The 19,488-nt window shown below is 44.3% G+C and overlaps 1 protein-coding gene and 1 long non-coding RNA gene across 3 annotated transcripts in view; both read right to left on the reverse strand.

Annotated features, from left to right (window-relative positions):
* Smyd1 (SET and MYND domain containing 1) overlaps positions 1-12,091 on the reverse strand; it is a 52,965-nt gene extending 40,874 nt beyond the window's left edge. For both annotated transcript variants that reach the window (XM_040737610.1, XM_040737609.1), the window contains exon 1: positions 11,654-12,091. In XM_040737610.1, the coding sequence (XP_040593544.1) occupies positions 11,654-11,790 (137 nt within the window). In that variant the 5' untranslated portion in view covers positions 11,791-12,091. The remainder of the gene's footprint in view (positions 1-11,653) is intronic.
* Positions 12,092-13,919: 1,828 nt separating this feature from the next.
* Positions 13,920-19,488, reverse strand: part of LOC110342004 — a 28,212-nt gene continuing 22,643 nt past the window's right edge. The window contains exons 2-4 of the long non-coding RNA XR_005873781.1: positions 19,135-19,196; positions 17,399-17,532; positions 13,920-13,983 (exon numbers count right to left, since the gene is read on the reverse strand). This is a non-coding gene — a long non-coding RNA (uncharacterized LOC110342004). The remainder of the gene's footprint in view (positions 13,984-17,398; positions 17,533-19,134; positions 19,197-19,488) is intronic.

Here is a 19,488-nt window from a genome sequence, read left to right on the forward strand (position 1 = left end):
AAACTCAACCACAAAAAATTTAGTCAAGAAGAAAGTTACAAAGCAGTTCCAGGGACTGAAGAGATACTCCAGCAGTTAAAAGCACCTGCAATTCTTCCAGAGAACCAGGGACAATTCCCAGCATCCACACCAGGCAATTCACAACCACCTGAAACTCTAGATCCAGGGGATCCAACACCTTCTGGTCTCTGTCATACAAGAGTGGAATTTTCTCTCTCTCTCTTTGGTTAAGAGTACTTCCTGCTTTTCCAGAGGACGTAAATGGTTCTTGGCACCCACATCAGGCAGCTTACAACTGCCTACAACTCCATACGGTATACACATACATAGACACAATACATAAATAACAGAAATTCCAATTTCCCCATTGTCAAGGTGATCAAGAGTTAAAAGGAGCAACAAGAATAACAAGTGCAAAGCAGGTGCCGCAGCACTCAGCTCTGGACACAAGCTCCACAGACATCATCCTGTCCTACCCATCCTAGGTTCCACGACAGCACTGGGTAGGGACCTCAAGTTCTCTCTCCTTCAGCCCCCTCACATTCTCAGGGAAACATGGGAAAAGAAGACATCTGGGAGGGGGACCTTTATTTGGGAACAAGGACACTTCCCTGACACATATACCCCCACCCTATTTCCCAGTGATGGAGTGTCCAAAAGACACCAGGTCCACAAAGTCCTTTTGAATTCCAGAAGAAAGAGTAATTACTCTAGCCAGGTGACCCTCAGCCAGAATCATCCTCCATCTCCAACTTCCTGTTCACAGGAAATAGTAATTCCCAACTTCACCAAACTTCACAATTTTCAAAGTGATGTTTCTAGCCACCCTTGCTAATGTTTATGTATGTATGGATGTTTTGCCTGCATGTGTGTCTGTGTACCAGGGGGGTGTGAGAACTCCTGGAGCTGAAGTTACAGACTGTTGTGAGCCACTGTGCAGGTGCCAGGAATTGAACCCAGGACTAAGGAAGAGCAGGTAGTGCTTTTAACCACTGAACCATCTTTCCAGCCCTCCTATTCTCTTTCTGTCTTCATGGGGACATTGGTCTCCTAAGTCCCCGCTCCCAGACACTGCTCCCAGATTATAGGGCAGGCACCTCTTTGCCAGAGGCTTGGAGTACTCTCTCTCCACCCTGGAGGAATGTCTCCAGTCACTCCTCACTCTGCAGCCGTGTCCTGGGGTCTGTCGTCTGTCAGAGTCAAGAGCACTAGAATGGCAGCTGTGTGCAGCTCCTTGTACGGGCATAAGCAGCCATAGCAGATAAATGCAGAGTCAAGGTGTCTGCATGGTGAATGAACAGCCCTGCAAAAATACTATGGAGGCAATAGGGCTGAGCTAATGCTTTTGTGTCTTCAAACTGCTTAAAAATTCAGCCTGGGAGCTGGGGATGTAGCTCAATTAATAGAATGCTTGTCTAGCACGCAGGAAAAGTCCATTCCATAAGAGTAACAGCCCATCACCATCACCGCAGGAAAGCATGGCAGCACGCGGGCATGGTGACTGGAGCAGCAGCTGAGAGCTCACAGTTTGAACCACAAGTGAGCTTCAAATGCAGCAAATTTTCAAGCTCTCAAAACCCACCTCCAGTGACATACTTACTCCAGCAAGGTCGTGCTTCCTAAGCATCCCCTAACAGGGACCAAGTATTTAAATGTCCCATAATATGGGGACGACCCATTCAGATTGTCATAGGGGGGAACTTAAAGAACACATAGACTTTGCTGCCCAGTAGACCCCAGGCATATATGAGCCGGCACATAAACACATATGAAGATGGAGGTGAATTGCAATAAGAATCAAGGAAAGAAGACTCCTCCCACCAATGGGGGGAGGCAAGACACCCAGAAACTCAATCCACGAGACAGTGAGGAGGCATTGTTTTAACTCTCTAAAGGCGGACTGAGTTTGTACTCAGAGAAGGTGGAGTTCTTCTGAGAAGAAGCGCTGATGGAAGTCAAGGGCTTGAGGATAGGTGGCAGTCATGTAGGGAGGTGAGACCATAGGATGCTCCGTTCTGGGAAATGATGTCCAGAGATGACCACAGTGCAGAGGCCCGGGGAAGGCCGCTCTCAGTACTGCGTCCTCACCCTGCAGGCAATGGGGAGTCACTGCAGCACTGGCAGAAAGGAACAGTGTGAGGTGATCAGTGGTCCATGTCAATCCTTGAGGCATTCCTGGGCCCAGGTTTGTACTGACTGTTACACTGACTATTATATATCTAACTAGGCACAGATTAGGCAGTGCAACTTCCTTGTTCAAGCATAAGGATGGTCTATTTGTCTGGCTTTGTTAATCTTGTCCTGTTTGCTTGTTTGTGGAAACCATCTCCGTACAATGCCCAGGTTGGTCTCAAATGTGTGATCCTCCTGCATTAACATTTCAAATACTAGAATTATAGGCTGGTATTACCATGGTCAGTGGTGTGTGTGTGTGTGGTATGCATGTATGGTACATGGAAAGACAGAATTCAACATCCAGTGTGGTCCTCTATTGTTCTCCACCTTACGTTTGAGACAGTTTCTCACTGAACTTGGAACTCACTGTTTCATATAGACTAGACGGCCAGCAAGCACTGGTGATGTTGTCTCCTCTCCCTACACGAGCCAAGGTGCTGCCCCATCCTTTTACATGGGGCTGGGGATTCAAACTGAGGTCCTCGTGTATATGCGGCAAGCATTTAACCCCGAGTCCCCTCCCCGGCCCTGGCTATTTACTTTCAGCATCACTTTTTATTAAAACACCAACTTCCATAAGCTGTAAGAGTGGCGGTAAGCAGATTAAGTACCAGTCACTAGTAGTGCTTCATAGAGTTCCCACACAGCCACTAAAGATGATGTCAGCAGCTCTATTTCCACCATTTCTCTGAGGAGGCAGACATCTCTCTCTCTCTCTCTCTCTCTCTCTCTCTCTCTCTCTCCTCTCCTCTCCTCTCCTCTCCTCTTCTCTCCTCTCTCTTCCCTTCCCTGAATTCCTTCCTTTCCCCCCAATAAAACTTCCTTCCATGGGAAGAAAACAAAAAGATGATGTCAGGAGCAGCTGAAGAGAGATGCAGCCCGTAACAGCTGCCAGGAGCCTGAGGAGACATCTCCCCTGCCTTAGGGTACTGCACACAGCACCTTAGCAGCTGTAGACGCTCACAGTGTGACAGCCAGAACAGGGGGAAAGGCTGCTTGTAGAAATCAGAGCATTTACCCGGAAGGTGCTACAGTAGGGTGGACTGGGAAAGGACCTTGTTCAAACGAAGCTCTACCGCATGCCTCGCTCCCCTCGGGAAGAGTGCGCTTCAGCCATCCCTGGAACCTGGGAGTCTGTGCAACAGGACAGCTCAGAGAAAGAAAAGCGAAGCTAGAGAAGCAAACCTCACCACAGCTCCTGGAGAACAGACGAAAATAAAATCAAAGAAGCCAAAGGAAACGGCCAAATTCAAACCAAGGGTAGAGCCTCCATCACAAAGAGAAAAGGAAACGATGAGAAAGCGCCAGCAGCCACAGAGAAGGTCCTATCTGTCTGTCTGCAACGGGAGACCGCTGCTCCGAGTCTCTCCTTAAAAGCCGTGCCTGAGAAACACTGCTCTGAAACACGTCAGGACAGTTTTAAATGGGTCTGAAGAGATGGTCAGTGGTTAGGAGCACTTGCTGGCACTCCCAGAAGACCCAAGGTCAGTTCCCAACACTCACATCATTGGATGTGACTCACGACCTGTAACCACAGCACTGTGGGATAACTAACCCTCAGTGGACCTGACACCTGCCCTAGAGCATGCACAGTAGATGCTTCCTGACAGCCAGCCTGGGTCTACCAGACAGCCTTGACAACAGCAGCTGAGACTGACGAGAGATGTGGACCTAGGGACAGGGACCACATCACCTCAGCAGATGCCCGCTCAGAGGATCTCCTCCCCTCGGGCAGGATTGTGGAGTACATAAGGTTTACCCCTTCCTGGAATAAACTGAGCTGCTTTCCCCCACCCCCAAGGGACACCCATCAGGATCCTGCAACACAATGCCAACACCAAGTATCTAACACCTTCCTCTGTGGGTACCCCCCACACCCATATAAGTAAAGATCAACTGAATATTTAAAAAAAATTATTCTGAGAACCAGGAAGCAGTGTTAGAGAACCATTCTTTTGAAAAACACCAACATATGACAAACCTGAACGCCCTTTCCCAAAATGTGACTAGAAATAGTTGCTCTTTAAAACTATCCCTTTCCAAATGTGCCAGGGTATAGATGAACCGAAGTCTTCCCTCCAAAGACATGCCCAGGCAGTGGTCCCCAGGCCCTTCCATCCACAGGATCTGAAGAGGTAGCTGACTTGGAAGGGGGCTTTCCAGAGAAGCATCCCTCAAGTCAGGTGTGCCCACAGGCTGTTCCCTTGACAAACACCAGGAAAGGCTTGCTGGGCAGAGAGATGCACTTCCGAATCAGATCAGGGGATAGCCGACTCCCACCTGTGTATCACGGCATGGACGCACCCACATTCACACACAGAGAGACACACAGACACACACAAATTAAAAAAAAAGTCGACCACAGTTCTCAATGATTGCTCCACAACAGCGTCACAGGAGGAGATGCACACACTCATAGTCATACCTGGATATATACCAGTTGACACCCCTCATTCTAAATTCAAGTCACACCCTCAGAAAGGAATGAGTGACCTCATTCTGCCAGGAAATTGCCGTTCTATTCTGGATTTTAAAGGCAGTCATTGCTGGTCTGTAACTCCAAACAGTAGGGAGGCAAATGCAGCGGGAAGGAGCTATAGCTCCAGGACAGTCTGAGCTACATAGTAAAACCCTGTCAAAACTCTGTCTCAAAGCGCTAAAAAAAATAGGGCCAAACATGGTGGCACACGCCTATCATCTTAAACATGGTGGCACACGCCTATCATCAGCATTTGGAGGAAAAGACAGGAAGCTCAGTGACTCAAGTTTGCCTTCTCCAACAGAGAGTTCAAGGCCAGCCTGAGCTCTGTAAGACTTGTCTTCAAAAGCCAGTAATAAAATAAGATGTCAATTATTTGCAAACTTCTGTGTTGGATCATTATTTAGTAAAATTTAGCAATGTAACTCACAACAGTCTGTGTGGTATGGTAACATATCTTGTCTCTGTACTCCAAAATGGCCAAATAAAAGGCATAATCCTAAATCTATCAGTTATTCTCAACAAGTTTAAACGTTGAACAGAGAAGCCTGAATAATCTAGCAAACACTTATTTCATGTCCCAAACTAATTGCTTAAGAATTTCTCTAATCCTGTTATTAAATTGTTTCCATTTATGCTCTTTCTCTCTCTCTCTTCTCTTCCCTTCCCCCAATAAACTTTCTACATAAAAATTTTCCATTTATAACATCAATTGTCATCTACCACCCACTCACCAGCTGTTATCAGATTAGAAGCCACATGTGTTCCATTACATATGACAGGGCTAATCCTGTCTCTCCCACGGGTTCACACTGAAAACACTGACTAAAAACTCAGCTGTCCCCACTGGGTCTAAGAAAGCTTGTAAGTGGTTTGATTTTCAAAAACAGCCTGACATCAGTTTCTTTGTAAGTATTTGACTTTTCCTCAAGTTCTCCTTTTCATTTTACCTACACACAGAAATATGCACAACCCCTGGGTACTTTCAATTCTTGTTGTTGTTGTTGTTCCGGTTTTTGGAGACCGGGTTTCTCTGTATTGTTTTGAAGGCTGTCCTGGAACTCACTATGTAGACCAGGCTGGCCTCGAACTCACAGAGATCCGCCTGCCTCTGCCTCCTGAGTGCTGGGATTAAAGGCATGCACCACCAACGCCCGGCTACTTTCAATTCTTAACCAGAGTCATTTGGAAGAGATGCCAAGTGGTGGTGCACCTCTTTAATACCAATATTTAGGAGGCAGAGGCAGGCAGATCTCTGTAAGTTCAAGGTCAGCTTGGCCTACAGAGCAAGTTCCAGGACAGCCAGGGCTACACAGAGAAGCCCTGTCTGGCATAATGCTTGCCTAGTAAGTGCAGACACTGGTTCACTCTGTAGCACAAGAAAAAAGAAAGAATTTAAAAGAAAAATCCAGTAACCGTCCTTGCTTCTTAACATATTTTTGTGATGAAGTGGATTAATCTGGAAAATTTATATAATAGGGTATGGTTGTGGAGGGCTGGGAAAGGTCTCTGAAAATGTCCAGGTCCTAATTCCCAGAATCTGGTAATGTGTTGAAGGGACTTTGCAGATGTAGTTAAGATGGAGGACTTTCAGACTGCAGAGAGGGTTCATCTCTCTCCAGCAACAAGTTAAGAGCACTTGTTATTTTTGCAGAAGATCTGGGTTCACTTGCTAGCACCCACACTGAGACTCACAGCTGCCTGTAACTCCAGTCGCAGGGGATCTAGCCTCCATGGTCACCAGGCACGCACATGGCTCACAAGCATACATGCAGGCAAAACACTCATGCACATAAATTTTAAAAATATAAAAGATGCAGAAAGAAAACTGTGAGCCTTCTTTCTATCTAGGAGTAGCCTCTGAAAGCTGGAAAAGAACACAAACAGAATCATCACCCCATTTTAGACTCCTAACCGGAGTGTATAGAGAAGCTGTGTTGTCTTAAGGTCACAGGGCTATGGTAATTTGTTACAGCAACAAGAGAGTATAATGTATCTATTTGTTACTGCAGCACTTCCCCCCTTTAAAAATGCATGTATATTCCTGTTTTTTAAAGTCTCTCTCTCTCTCTCTCTCTCTCTCTCTCTCTCTCTCTCTCTCTCTCTCTCTCTCTCTCTCAGGACAACCTCAGGCCCATGAGCTTCTTCTGAGGACTCATGCCTCTACCTCCCATCTCAGAGGAGTTGGGATTACAGATGCACTACCACATCTGGTTGTAGAAATCTGAACTCAATTCCTCAGGCTTGCATTGCTAGTCCTTGACCTGCTAAACTGTCCTGCCACCAGCCACCATATTCCTGTTTCTTACCTGGTTTATGGGCCTAACAGTTCTCTGGCTCCAGAATCAACTTCTGATTTTTCTGAAGTTAATAGTAGATATCCTTTTTCTGCACATGTTAGGCAAGCTGTCTGAGCAGTAAGTAGTGATGACTTGGATAAGACACAATGGAGGCACTCAAGCTTGCCCTGTGACCGTGCCCTGGGAAAGGTTAATATCCCTTTAGGCCTCAGTTTCCCTATCTGTCAGAAAGGAATACATAAACTCAGTGGGTCTCTACTTCTCTACTGAAGACCATTTGAAAGCCACGAAAGCTACTACTTTCTCCTTGGAAATAAAAATCACATATGCACATTCACACAAACTTGGATCTCCCACTTACAGATGTTTCCCTAGCTTAGGATCTGTGGAGAACCCAGAGGCTAAATTGACTCTAAACACAGACATCTGCAACATTAGCATTGTTATTTGCTGCTGTTGTTGAGGGGGAAGGGTTGAGAGCACGGAGGAGATGGCTTAGCAGTTAAGGGCGCTTATTGTTCTTCCAAAAGGCCAGACCAACATCCATGTCAGGTGGCTTACAACCATCTATAACTCCACTCCTTGGAAATCTGAAGCCCTCATCTGAACTAGCAACTGCACTCATATGCACATCACACACACACACACACACACACACACACACACACACACACACACACACACACACACACACACACACAGGCACACAGACACGCATGCACACAGACACGCATGCACATGTACACAATTGAGCTAGGTATGGAGCCTTAGGAAGCTGAGGCAGGAGGACAACATTGGGTTTTTACATAGTGAAGCCTTATCTCAAAAAAGGGAGCTAGAATTGAGATTTTGGGGTTCCTAGCACTGCCTATTGTCAGCATCACTGTGCCTTTCTAGTATAAATGAAAATAATAATCAGAATAAGCTCCTTGCCAAAGCCCAAGTCACTGCTGAGAATAAAAGCATTCATCTTCTCATTCTGCTTGACACAGAATTAACTTAACTTGCTGGACAAGAAAAATTAAGAAGAGCAATGTCAATAGGAACTAAAGTAAAATGAAGAAACACAGGGTGGGGGAGACAGAGCAGTCAGCAAAGCGCTTATGCAGATGAATGATCACAGCAAGCTCCCATAGAAACTTTAATGCCAGCATCAGGGAGGCAGAGACAGGAAGATCACCAGTACTTGAGTTGGTGAGCTATGTGCTCAGTGAGAAATCCTGTCTCAAAAATATCATACAGAGGGGCTGGGGAGATGACTTAGTGGTTAAGAGCATTGACTGCTTTTCCAGGGAACCCGGTTCAATTCCCAGCACCCACATGGCAGCTCACAATTATCTGTAACTCCAGGGTCTTATACCCTCACACATACATACATGCAGCAAAACACCAATGCACATTAAAAAAAATATCACAGAGAGTAATTGAAGAAGACACCCAACAGCAACTTCTGGCCTCCACATGCACACAAATGCATGCACACAAATGCACCCACACTCCAACTTGTATATCCAGAAACGCAAAAATAAAAACTAACTAATAAAACTAAACAAACAAGAAAGAAACTTCAAGTTTAGGTATCACCATGAAAATGAACACAATAAGGGCTGGGGAGACGGCACTGCAAGCAAAGTGCTTGCTCACAGAGCATGAGGACCTGAGTTCGAATCCCACATCCCACATGAAGTTAGATGTCATGGCACACATCTATAATCTCAGCTGTCCTAGGAGGTGAAGACTGGAGAATCCCTAAAAGCAACTAGGCCACTCAACCTGCCATATACAGAGGAAACAAAAGATCCTGCCCTGTCTTGTGGTCATGGTGCACCTTTAATCCCAGTACTCAGGAGGCAGAGGCAGGTGGATCTCTGAGTTCAAGGCCAGTCTGGTCTACAGAGCAAGTTCCAGGACAGCCAGGGTTACACGGAGAAACCCTGTCTCAAAAATAAATAAATAAATAAATAAATAAATAAATAAATAAAACAACCAAAAAACCCTGCCTCAAACAAGGTGGAAGGTGAGGACCAACACCTCATACTGTCTACTCACCCACACACGCCAGCGTGGCATGACCTGCCCACACTCATACGTGACGTGCACACAGACCCAAAGATAAACATGGAAGAGGTTCAAGTTATTAAACGGAGAAAAAAAAATCCTCTAGTAAAAGCTCCACTGCATAGTAAAATGAATGAAATAAAGCCAGAGGGAGGAGCCTGGCAAGTTAATAAAAACTCTCTACTGAGAACCTGATGGGAGATGTCATTCTGTAAATCTGTCTCTCTCATTGGCTGTTGAAAAAAGCACTGTTGGCTAATAGGGAAGCAAGATAGGTGGGGCTAGGAGTCAAGGAGGATTCTGGGAAGGAGAGGCAGAGTCAGACACCATGTAGGTGGCCAGAGAAGTAAGAGGTCTGGACCCTTTTCTCCGGTAAGAGAAATACATAGATTAACAATTATGGGTTAAATACTTAAGTCAGAGATAGCCAGTAAGAAACCAAGCAAACGGCCAACAGTTTCATAATTAATACAGTGTCTTGTGTTATTTGGGGGTTCAGACAACTGTGGCAGGGCCCAGGCAGATGGCAAGGAAGACTACACTCTACAAGAACCGGGTGTGGTGGTGCACATCTTCAATCCAGAATTAGGTAGGGAGGGGCAGTGTTGCTGAAGCAAGCTCCATGAGCTCCAGGCCAGCTGGGACTACATAGTGAGATCCTGTTCTAGAAAAGGAAAAAAGAAAAAAAAATACTGGAAAACCCCACTCAACTCCAAAGTCTTGAGACAGAATCTGGCTAGATTGGCTCTGGGGACTTTGAGGTTCACGATGGTAGTGACCAAACCAAGAACAGCAGGTGCCATCTGTGTGTTGCTGTATTTTTATATTTTAACTCTAAATCTAGCTGACTTCATACCTTTCCTCAGCATGCACATGCACACACTTCTCTGAATTGCTATTCATGTCACTTGGGCTTCTGATTACTCCCTGAATGACAATGAGCCACATGCCCTTGTTCACAGCATTTTCCTGAAGGTCTTGGAAGGTACAGTCAGAGGAAAGAGAATTCAAATGCTAACCAAGTTATCTCTGAAGCACCCACCCCAGGACAGCTGATGCTGTAGCTGCTCGCCTGCCCAGCTTATCAGACACTGTCTTCATTCAAGCCACACAAACACCAGACATGTCACTCTGTTATCAGAAAATACTGTCATTCTAATGTAATCACTATGTAAGGGGGTTGTTTGCTTGTTTTAAAATAAAGATTAAGTACTATTTTAAAATTTTGATAGTTCCATATAGGCAAGATTGTAGGGAAATGGGAATACAACTTTAACAGATCCTTTTAAAGCTGAAAACAGCAAGTCCCTTCTAGTGACATGCCCTAGAGAGGAATCACACTGTGTTCCTGTGCACACCAATTGCCTAGAGAAGAATCACACTGTGTGCCTGTGGACACTGGAACACATTTTAATTGCAGGAATGTTTGATTTTATGATAAATAGGAACCCATCAAATGTCTCTTGATTGGAAAATAGACAAGTATAATGTTACACATATATTTACAGGGTGAATATTTACAGTAATATTACTACATGATATCCCATGTAGTTTATGGATCAATATGGAAAGTTTAACACATAGTTAAAGTAACTGGATGTTTGGGGATTTATAAGATGTATCAAGACCGGTGAGATGACTCAGTAGGCAAAAGTGCCCACTGCCAAATCTGAAGACCTGAGTTCAGTCCCTGGAACCTATATAGGGGAGGGAGAGAATTGACTTCAGAAATTGTTCCCTAACCTCCACATGTATATAATGGCACATGCACATTTACATGCAAGAACACACACACACAGTTTTTAAAGTAATAATAACAAATGAGGTATCTGTAAACTGTTTTCCTCAGAAGGATAGATTCAGAAACACTGTTTAAAGCAAAAAGCAAGCTCATCTGACCCTGAAGGATGTCATTTCTACAAAAGCAAGCAAGCAAACAAACTGTGGCTATCCAGCTTGCTCAGTACAAATCAGTGTATGAGATAACTCAAGAATGTTCTGGAAAAAGTTGATTTAAAGTAAAACACAAGTTACCCCTGAGGTAGACATTGGGCAAGACTCTAATATTTGTAAGTAAATGTATCTTTATATTACTTACAAACAGACTGATTTCTTAAAGTTTCAACAAAGGTTTTATAGTCTAACGGGTTTATACAGACTTTTAGCCTCTTTTGTATATCCAAAAATCTGAAAGAGATTTTTGTAAGAAAATGTTTCTCACTGCACCACATCCACCCACCCACCCCCAGCACAGCCTCCCAGCCACGTTCTCTGTGATTAGGATAATGTGCTCAGCTTTGCAGAAAAGAAATGCCAACAGAGAGCTTTCAGAAGTGCAATTTGAATGGCCAGCAAGATGGCTCGTTGGTAGAGATGCTTGCCAATAAGACTGACTATCTGAGTTCAGTCCCTGGAGCCTACATGGTCGGAGAGAACCAACACTGAAAATTATCCTCTGGCCTTCCCATATGCACCGTGACAAGTATATGTTCCACACTGTGGTGTGTGTGCTCTACACACACACATAAATAAATGTAATAAAAATTTAAATTACAAATTAAGGACCTCTTGAGCTTTATTCCTTTCCCTGATAATTTTGGGATTCAGAATTTGAGAGATTGGCACCCCCTGCATGCCATACCTGTCGAAAACCACTGCAGAATAAGCCCGCTCAGCAAAGACGACATCCGCAGCCCAGAATTCCTTCGTGGCCTTCAGGCCTCTGCCTTTGCCCTCTGAAGTGAAGACCTCCACATTCTCCATGCTGCCTACTGTCATCTCAGAGTCTGTCAGGCCTGTGGCGTGGGTAGCTCACACTGAGCCAAGCCTCTTGTCCTTGCTGCTATTTAGCACCTTCGTGTCCCAGAGAGCAGGACTATAAATGGACAGGCCACCTCCCCTTCCCTGCTCCTCTCCAGAACTAGGCCCTCACCTCCCCCTTCATGTTTCGAGAGGGAAAAGGAACAGTGACCTGACAAGGGTCTCATTCACCACTTGGAAAAGATGCCAAGACAGAAAATGAGCACAGGCTAGTGTAGTCCTGACATGAAAACCGGTTTGAAGATAATCCCTGCATGTGGTATGTTCTGGACTGCAGTCACGTTCATCTTGAGTTGAAATCAAGAGCACTTGGTCAGTAGGATATTTTTAGCCTCCAGATGCCTCTGTCAATCAAAAGCAGACAACTGGAGGAGACAGGGAGAGGAGGCAAGGTGATGTTGGCTGCTCTGCGGCCCTTCAGCTGTCAGAGGCAGGCTTTCTCAAGTGAGATGGGCCCCTTGCCCTGTCCCCACCCAGTCTTTCCCCATGGCAAGAAATAAACAGCAGAAACTAAAACGGGCTCTGGCATACACATACCAGAGCTCTCCCTGGATCTCTCCCAGCAGTGCACCCCATGGCATGGGGGTCAGAGGTGCCCTGTGCTTAGAGCGTCGCTGATGGTGCAGAGAGCAGGATACAGAGGGGCAGGCTTTGAAACTGACATCACCCACCCCCGTCTTTCTACCAACTCCCCTCAAGCCATCGTCTGATGCCAGGAAAGTATCAGTGTGCTCTGCCCTCCCTCTCACCCAGGAGGAAGGACACCATAGGGATAATTCTAAAATCCCTGTGAACTTAACACCACCACTCCCTCACCAGCAGGCCGATCTCATTGAGCGAGGTTGAGGGAAAGGCCCCTGTGGATTCTGCGCTGTGGCCTAGCTTCTGGGTATGCTTAGACTCTAGATTGCTATGGTTTGAGTCTGACCCTCAAAGTTTAAGTGTTGGAAAACGTAACTGAATAAGAAAGAAGAGAGGGAGGGAGGAAGGGAGGAGGAAAGGAAGTAGAGAAGAAGGAAGGAAAGAAGGAAGGAAGGAAGGAAGGAAGGAAGGAAGGAAGGAAGGAAGGAAGGAGGCTATGACTACTCCTAAAGTATGGAGAAGATTTTTATTGTAGATATAAGGAAGGAAGCAGGCAAAAAGAAGAGTCCAGGCTGAACATGGCTGGCATATTTAACCAGATCATGAAAGGAGAAAAGGGAAGAGAGAGCAAGAGAGGCCAGCCCTGGGAGGGAACAGGGTGAGGAGTACTGGGAGGAGCCACAGGTTCTGAGTGAGACTCACCCTGAGTTTGAGACCTAACCATAATCAGTGTGGAGAGGCAGCACCTTCAAGAATGATTAGTTCATTAGAACTCTGCTCTCACAAATGAATTAATCCCATTGTCAAGGGAATGGATTCCTGCTGAAAAGGATGAGTCTGGGCTCTCCCACCACATCCTCTGTCCACAAGGAACTTTCTGCCATTCTGGGATGCAGCAAGAAGGTCTATCATTAGCCTCCAGGATCATGAGTCAATACATTTTTTGCTCATTATAAATTACACAGTCTCTGACATTCTGTTACAGCAACACAAACAAACCAAGACACACTGGTTTCTGGAGGACCCTCTGCCCTACATCTTTACAAATGTTGTAGCTCACAAGAACTGAGTCTGCTACTACCACCTAAAAAGGGGACCTACGAAACAAGCGTGGAAATCTCTGCTTCGATGAGTTGTGGGGGGGCATTAAACGAGGTGATATGTCCACAGCACAGCTCTTGGCATGCCACAAAGCATCCACTCAGTGATGGCTGTTTTGCTTTATTTTCTTTTTTCTGTCACAACCTCCTCCAGTATCAGGATGTACCAGAAGTATTTTCAGCCAAGAAGCTCCAGTGTATCCTCAGCCAAACTGCATGTCTCAAAATTCCTTTGACCCTTGAAAACACATAATCCCCTTTTCATATAGCAGTCCTGATTCTTGGAACATGAGAGCTAGAGAATCTCAGTGATTTCAGATATATCATGAAAAGCAAAACAATTCAAAGGCATTTTAAACTAGTGCATGAAAAGGTAAACATCAGGGCCAGGTGTGGTGATACCCACCTGCAACTCAGCTGTTCTAGTCACTGTTCTATCCTTGGGAAGAGACACTATGACCAAGGTAACCTAAAAAAGAAAGATTTTAGTTTGGGGGCTTGTTTACAGTTTCAGACGGTTAGTCCATGACCATCATGGCAGGAAGCATTGTGGCAGGTAGGCAGGCATGGTGCTGGAGCAATAGGTGAGAGCTTTTATCTTATCTGCAAGATGGCGGCAGAAGGAGAGAGACTGGGCCTGATGTGGGCTTTTTTATTTTGTGTTGCTTTGTTTTTTTTGAGACAGGCTTTCTCTGTGAAACAGTCCTGGCTGTCCTGGAACTCACTCTGTAGACGAGGCTGACCTGAACTCACAGAGATCTGCCTGTCTCTGCTTCCCCAGTGCTGGGACTAAAGCTGTGAGCCACCACCACTCAGCTGGTGTGGGCTTTTGAAACCTCAAAAGCTGACCCCGAATGGCACACCTCCTCCACCAAGGCCACACCTCCTCATCCTTCCCAAACAGTTCCACCAACTGGGAACCAAGCATTCAAACATGAGCCTGTGGAGCCATCCTCATTCAAACCACCACACAAGCTACTGTAGGGGCTAGGGAAGGTGGACTGTGAGTTTGAGGTCATGTGCTAAAAAGTATGACCCTCTCGAAAAGAATAAGAAGAGGAGGAGGAGGAATAAGAAAGACAACAAAAGCCAGGTGGTGGTGGTGGTGGTGCACGCCTTTAATCCCAGCATTCGGGAGGCAGAGGCAGGCGGATCTCTGTGAGTTCCAGGCCAGGCTGGACCAACAGCCTCCAAAACAATACAGAGAAACCTTGTCTCATAAAAACCAAAAAAAAAAAAAAAAAGAAAGACAACAAAAAACAAAAAGCTAAATACCACTGATACTGAAAGAGTGAAAAAGAAAAGTATGAATGAGTTAGTTCCAATAAGTGCCCTGTATCAACCCTGCTCTGTAACTCACAGCCTTTGCTTTGAGGATAGTGCTCAGTCTGGCAAGAACTCAAACCTACTCTAGATGCTGTACTGGGGCATGTTCAGCCTAAACCATGATCAAATCTACCTGGACCTGAGACTGAGATGAGAGACAAAGACATTAGGTTCTGAGCTTTAGCTTCATCTGTGGTTATTCATCTTATCACAGTACAGCTATGTGGTAGGAAGACAGATGGCCCTTAGAAGGTGTCCAAGTCCCTGTCCCCAGAACTATATATGTCACCTTACAAGTGTTCATATCTATAGAGTCCACCAAAATTCACGTTTAAATAAACTCATGAGGTTTATAGAGGGTGTAAACATAATGCAGTTACAGTATTTGAAGGGTCTGAGGAAAGTAATTAAAGTTAAATGAGGCCATCAGGGATACTTAATCTGACAGTACTGTGGCTTTATAAGAGGAAAGATGTGATCAGGAATACTCTGTCCTACAACGCAATGTCCCGTCCACCTCTGCATAAAGGCCTGCCAACAAGAGGACTTCTCCACATAAAGACACCTGATCATGGACTGCCCCAGCCTCCAGTATCAGGAGTCAAAAGACTGTTCTTTATAATCTGATCCGTGATATTCAGCAAATGGACTGTGACACATGCCAGGAGGAAATTTTCAAGTGTAACTAAATTAGGATCTTTCAGGAAGGATGTAGGAACCCATATTTGGGGGGCTTCAGTCAGATGCAGCTGACTTGCCTGGTTCATACTTGAGAGGGGGAGTGTGGACTGAGAAATGGCACGTAGACAAATTAACATTACTAAGAAAATGACACACACAGAATAGAGTCGGGAGGACATTCCAGTGAGTACTGAATGCCCCAAGTTTTATTTCTCAAAATTCTTATAAACCCCAACCAAAAAGGGGAAAAAGGCAAAAAGACTTCTTTACCTTGATTCAAGGAGCAAACAGACTTTCTTCCTTAATTCTCCAAACATTTAGTAACCACACCTTAGACCAAATGTCCTGTTATCTGGCCTTGAGGATGAAGAGCAACCACACCCTAGAGCAAATCTCTTGTTATCCATGTAAGACATCCACATCTTAGACAAAACAAATCCTTCAGTAGCCATGCCTTAGACCTTTAGGTCTTATGACTTTAACCTTGGAAGAGTAAGCATAGTTTTGAACTCTTTGACCTTAAGCCAAGATGGAGCAGAGCCATTTTTATGGGCCCCCGACAGGAGAAGAGTATCCTGGTAGGAACAATGTAATCATAGTGATCCTCATACGAAGAAGGCAGGGACAGGGAAAATAACCATGGAGGGAGGAGGGACACTGCAGAGTACTTTTCTGATGATTTCAGGGATGGGGTGGGTGGGTCATGAGCCAAGAAATCCAGGAGATGTGTGGAAACTAGAATAGGGAAAGAAAGAGATTCCCACTCCAGAGCTTCTAGAAGGAACTCAGCCCTATTGACAAGGGAACCCCATTTCCACCTCTGCTCACCAGAACAGTAAGATGATAATAAACTTACATTATTCTAAATCACTAAGTTTGTAATAATTTGTTACTTCATCAACAGGAATCTAACATGTGTCTCTTACTATAGTAAACATAATTAACCATTTCTCATAGAGAATTTTAGGTCAGACAGGACTACACAGTGAGTTCCTGTCTCAAAACAAAACTAACAAACAAATCTGAAATGAATTTCAGGAAGAATGTTATTTACTAGCTCACATTAAAAACAAACTATTAGTTTACACCAATAGAGAAGACAATGAAAATTAACTTACAATAAGCTAATAAATGTGTTGCAGATGAATGTATGTAAATGGGCTCATTTACAGATGTTTGGGAAGAAGAATTACATTAGAAGGCAGAAAGTGACCAGATCTTTGCACTTTCAAATGTATTTTGTTAGTAAAAACTCAAAATGTAGGTTGATCCTGGGTACACAAATCTTTCATGGGAATTGATGCCTACAACGTGACTTTATGATACAGAGATCATCTTTGTGGAGTGCTAAACAAAAGAAATATAATGTTCCTTTCATCAACAAAAAGACATTTATTTAAAAATTCCGGTATATATTAAAGCCTTCTCCATGAAAACATACAGAGTTCTAGAGGCTGGAGAGAGATGGCTCAGGGATTGAGAATGCTATACTGCTCTTGCAGAGGATCCTAACTAGGTTCCCAGCGCCTATATTTGGAGGTTCACAACTAACTCTCATTCTAGTTCCTGGGAGATCCTATGCCTCTGGCTTCAGAGGCTCCTGGACACATGTGCACATATCTACATGCAGATACACAAATGTAATATTAAATTAGTAAAAATGAATATTGTTTATTTGTTTGTTCTTTTGTTGTTTGTCTTTCAAGACAGGGTTTCTCGGTGTAGCTCTGGCTGTCCTTGAACTTACTTTGTAGACCAGACTGGCCTCCCAAGTGCTGGGATTAAAGGTGTGTGTCATCATGAGCGACTCTAGTAAAAATATATATTAAAGAGCAAAGTTCTAGACTTAGGTGACCCTAGATAGCTTTTTCACCTACCTGAAATATCCCTCTGTGTTTTGGAGATGAACAGAGATTCTTCATTGTCTAAGGCTGCCTAGCATCAGTGAAACAGTGGGCATTGGCACTAGCTCCCAGGCTGGTGGTGGAGAGGTGTCAGCTTGGACTATATCCTTAAAAGTAAACAAAGGTAGTGTGAAGATGCCATATACAAGGAGCTGGCTGTGTTTGGAGAGACTGGTGGATCATTAAAAGAGCTAGGCATGACTTCAGATACCTGCTGCTACTTATGCTGCTAATGCTGCCGCCATTTTGTAACAGTGCATATATATATATATACATATATATATATATATATATATATATATATATATTTCAAGCTGACTACATAAACTTGTGATTGTCCAACATTAACCTCCCAAGTTGCTAAAGTAGCCACTTAATGTAAGAAGGAGTTTGTCCTGCTGAGCTGAGATTTTGAGTAGGATCTGTTTCCAGATGCCTGTTGTAGCGCTGAAAGCTTTAGCTGTGACCCTATGTATATGCTTTGTTGTCCTAACCCTTTAAACTGATCACAGAAGTCCTGATTGTGTTCCCTAGGTTGTATATGTTACAATTTAGAGAATATGCATGGATAGCTAGGAAAGCCAGAAGGGGAAAAAGGGGCCAATACGGTTTGTGATAAGTTTTTGGTGTACCTGTACAAATTCAGGAATGCTACCTCACCCTGGAAAAGCTATCATGTCCCCTCTGCCGAAGACTCACTGGCTGAGATACATGCTCGCAAAGATTACCATCTAGTGGCAAATCAAGGGGGCTGCAAGCGTGTACATTGTTCAACTCTTTAGTGAAAATGACAGCCCTTCAAATTCCTTTCTACTTGATGTCAAAGTTCTTTCAGGACAAAAGACTTCCAGGCCCTTTACAGCTGTGAACTAAAAATAGTTTTACTGTCTTCAATGGGTGGGGTGGGGAATCAAATGAATTTTGTGGCAAAAAAAAAAAACTAGACAAAATTCAAATTTCAGTTGTTGTAAATATAACCGTACCAGAAAACAAACACGTTTACATGCTTACCTGTCTTCTATAGTTGTATACATATTACAATGTCAGACCCTATCCCATGGAAAACACATGACCGGCAGAGCCAGAAGTGCTTATTGCTGACCTTTTGCAGAAAGCATTTGCCTGCCACTGCTGAGGCTAATAATAGAATGCTCAGAATGCTTGGCAACATTAAACAGGCCAGGAGGAGTTCGTTGCCTCCCGGTTCTCACAGTCTCCTTCATTCATTCCATAAGCAAGGCGAGAGACACAAAAGGAAAGTTCAGAGGCCGAATAAAAGGGGTGCTAAATATAAACGGAGAATGGCATTGAAAATAAAGGTGAGGGGCTGGAAAGATGGCTCAGAGGTTAAGAGCTCTTCACCGCTTTTACAAAGTACCTGTCAGGTTCCCAACATCCACAGCAGAACATATTTAACTGGCTGTGCCTCTGACCTCCTTGGACATCCACACACTCAAACAATCCCCTCCCAAACACATGATTAAAAGCAAATCTTTAAGAACATCATGCTTCCATTTATTTGCAAAATAAAGAATATTTTGAAAGTAAATATTTCAAAGGTGGAGGGAAGACAGAAAAATTTATATGTACAACAAGCACTCACATAAATAGCCCATCATAATCTAATTACAGCACAAACAAAAAAATCTCATGTTCTCTCCCCTCCCTGTGTTATTGAAGAATGGTGAATCCAGTGATGGATCGCTTACCTGTGTGTAGGCCAGGTGATCCTCCTACTGGAGTTTATTAGGAAGTAGGGAAGTGGCAATTTCTGGGAAAGGAAACAAATGCAGCATGTTGAGTTACACAAGAGAGTAGTATTAACAGGAATCAGGGCCTTTGGAGATGGCTCAGTGGGTAGGGGCTTATAATTCTAACACTTGGTAGTCTGAGGCAGAAGGGCCCTGTTTTCCATGCCCGGTCTTCAATCCTAAAAAAAACAAACAAAAACAACCACAACAGCAACAAACCCAGGGGAGCTCTGGCTCACGCTTGTGATTCCAACAGGGTTGTTATTGTTAGATAAGGATTGATGGGAGCAAGTGGAAATGAAGACAGGCCTC

The sequence above is a fragment of the Mesocricetus auratus genome, unplaced genomic scaffold (genome assembly GCF_017639785.1).
Source record: "Mesocricetus auratus isolate SY011 unplaced genomic scaffold, BCM_Maur_2.0 Super-Scaffold_100676, whole genome shotgun sequence".
Lineage (NCBI taxonomy): Eukaryota > Metazoa > Chordata > Mammalia > Rodentia > Cricetidae > Mesocricetus > Mesocricetus auratus.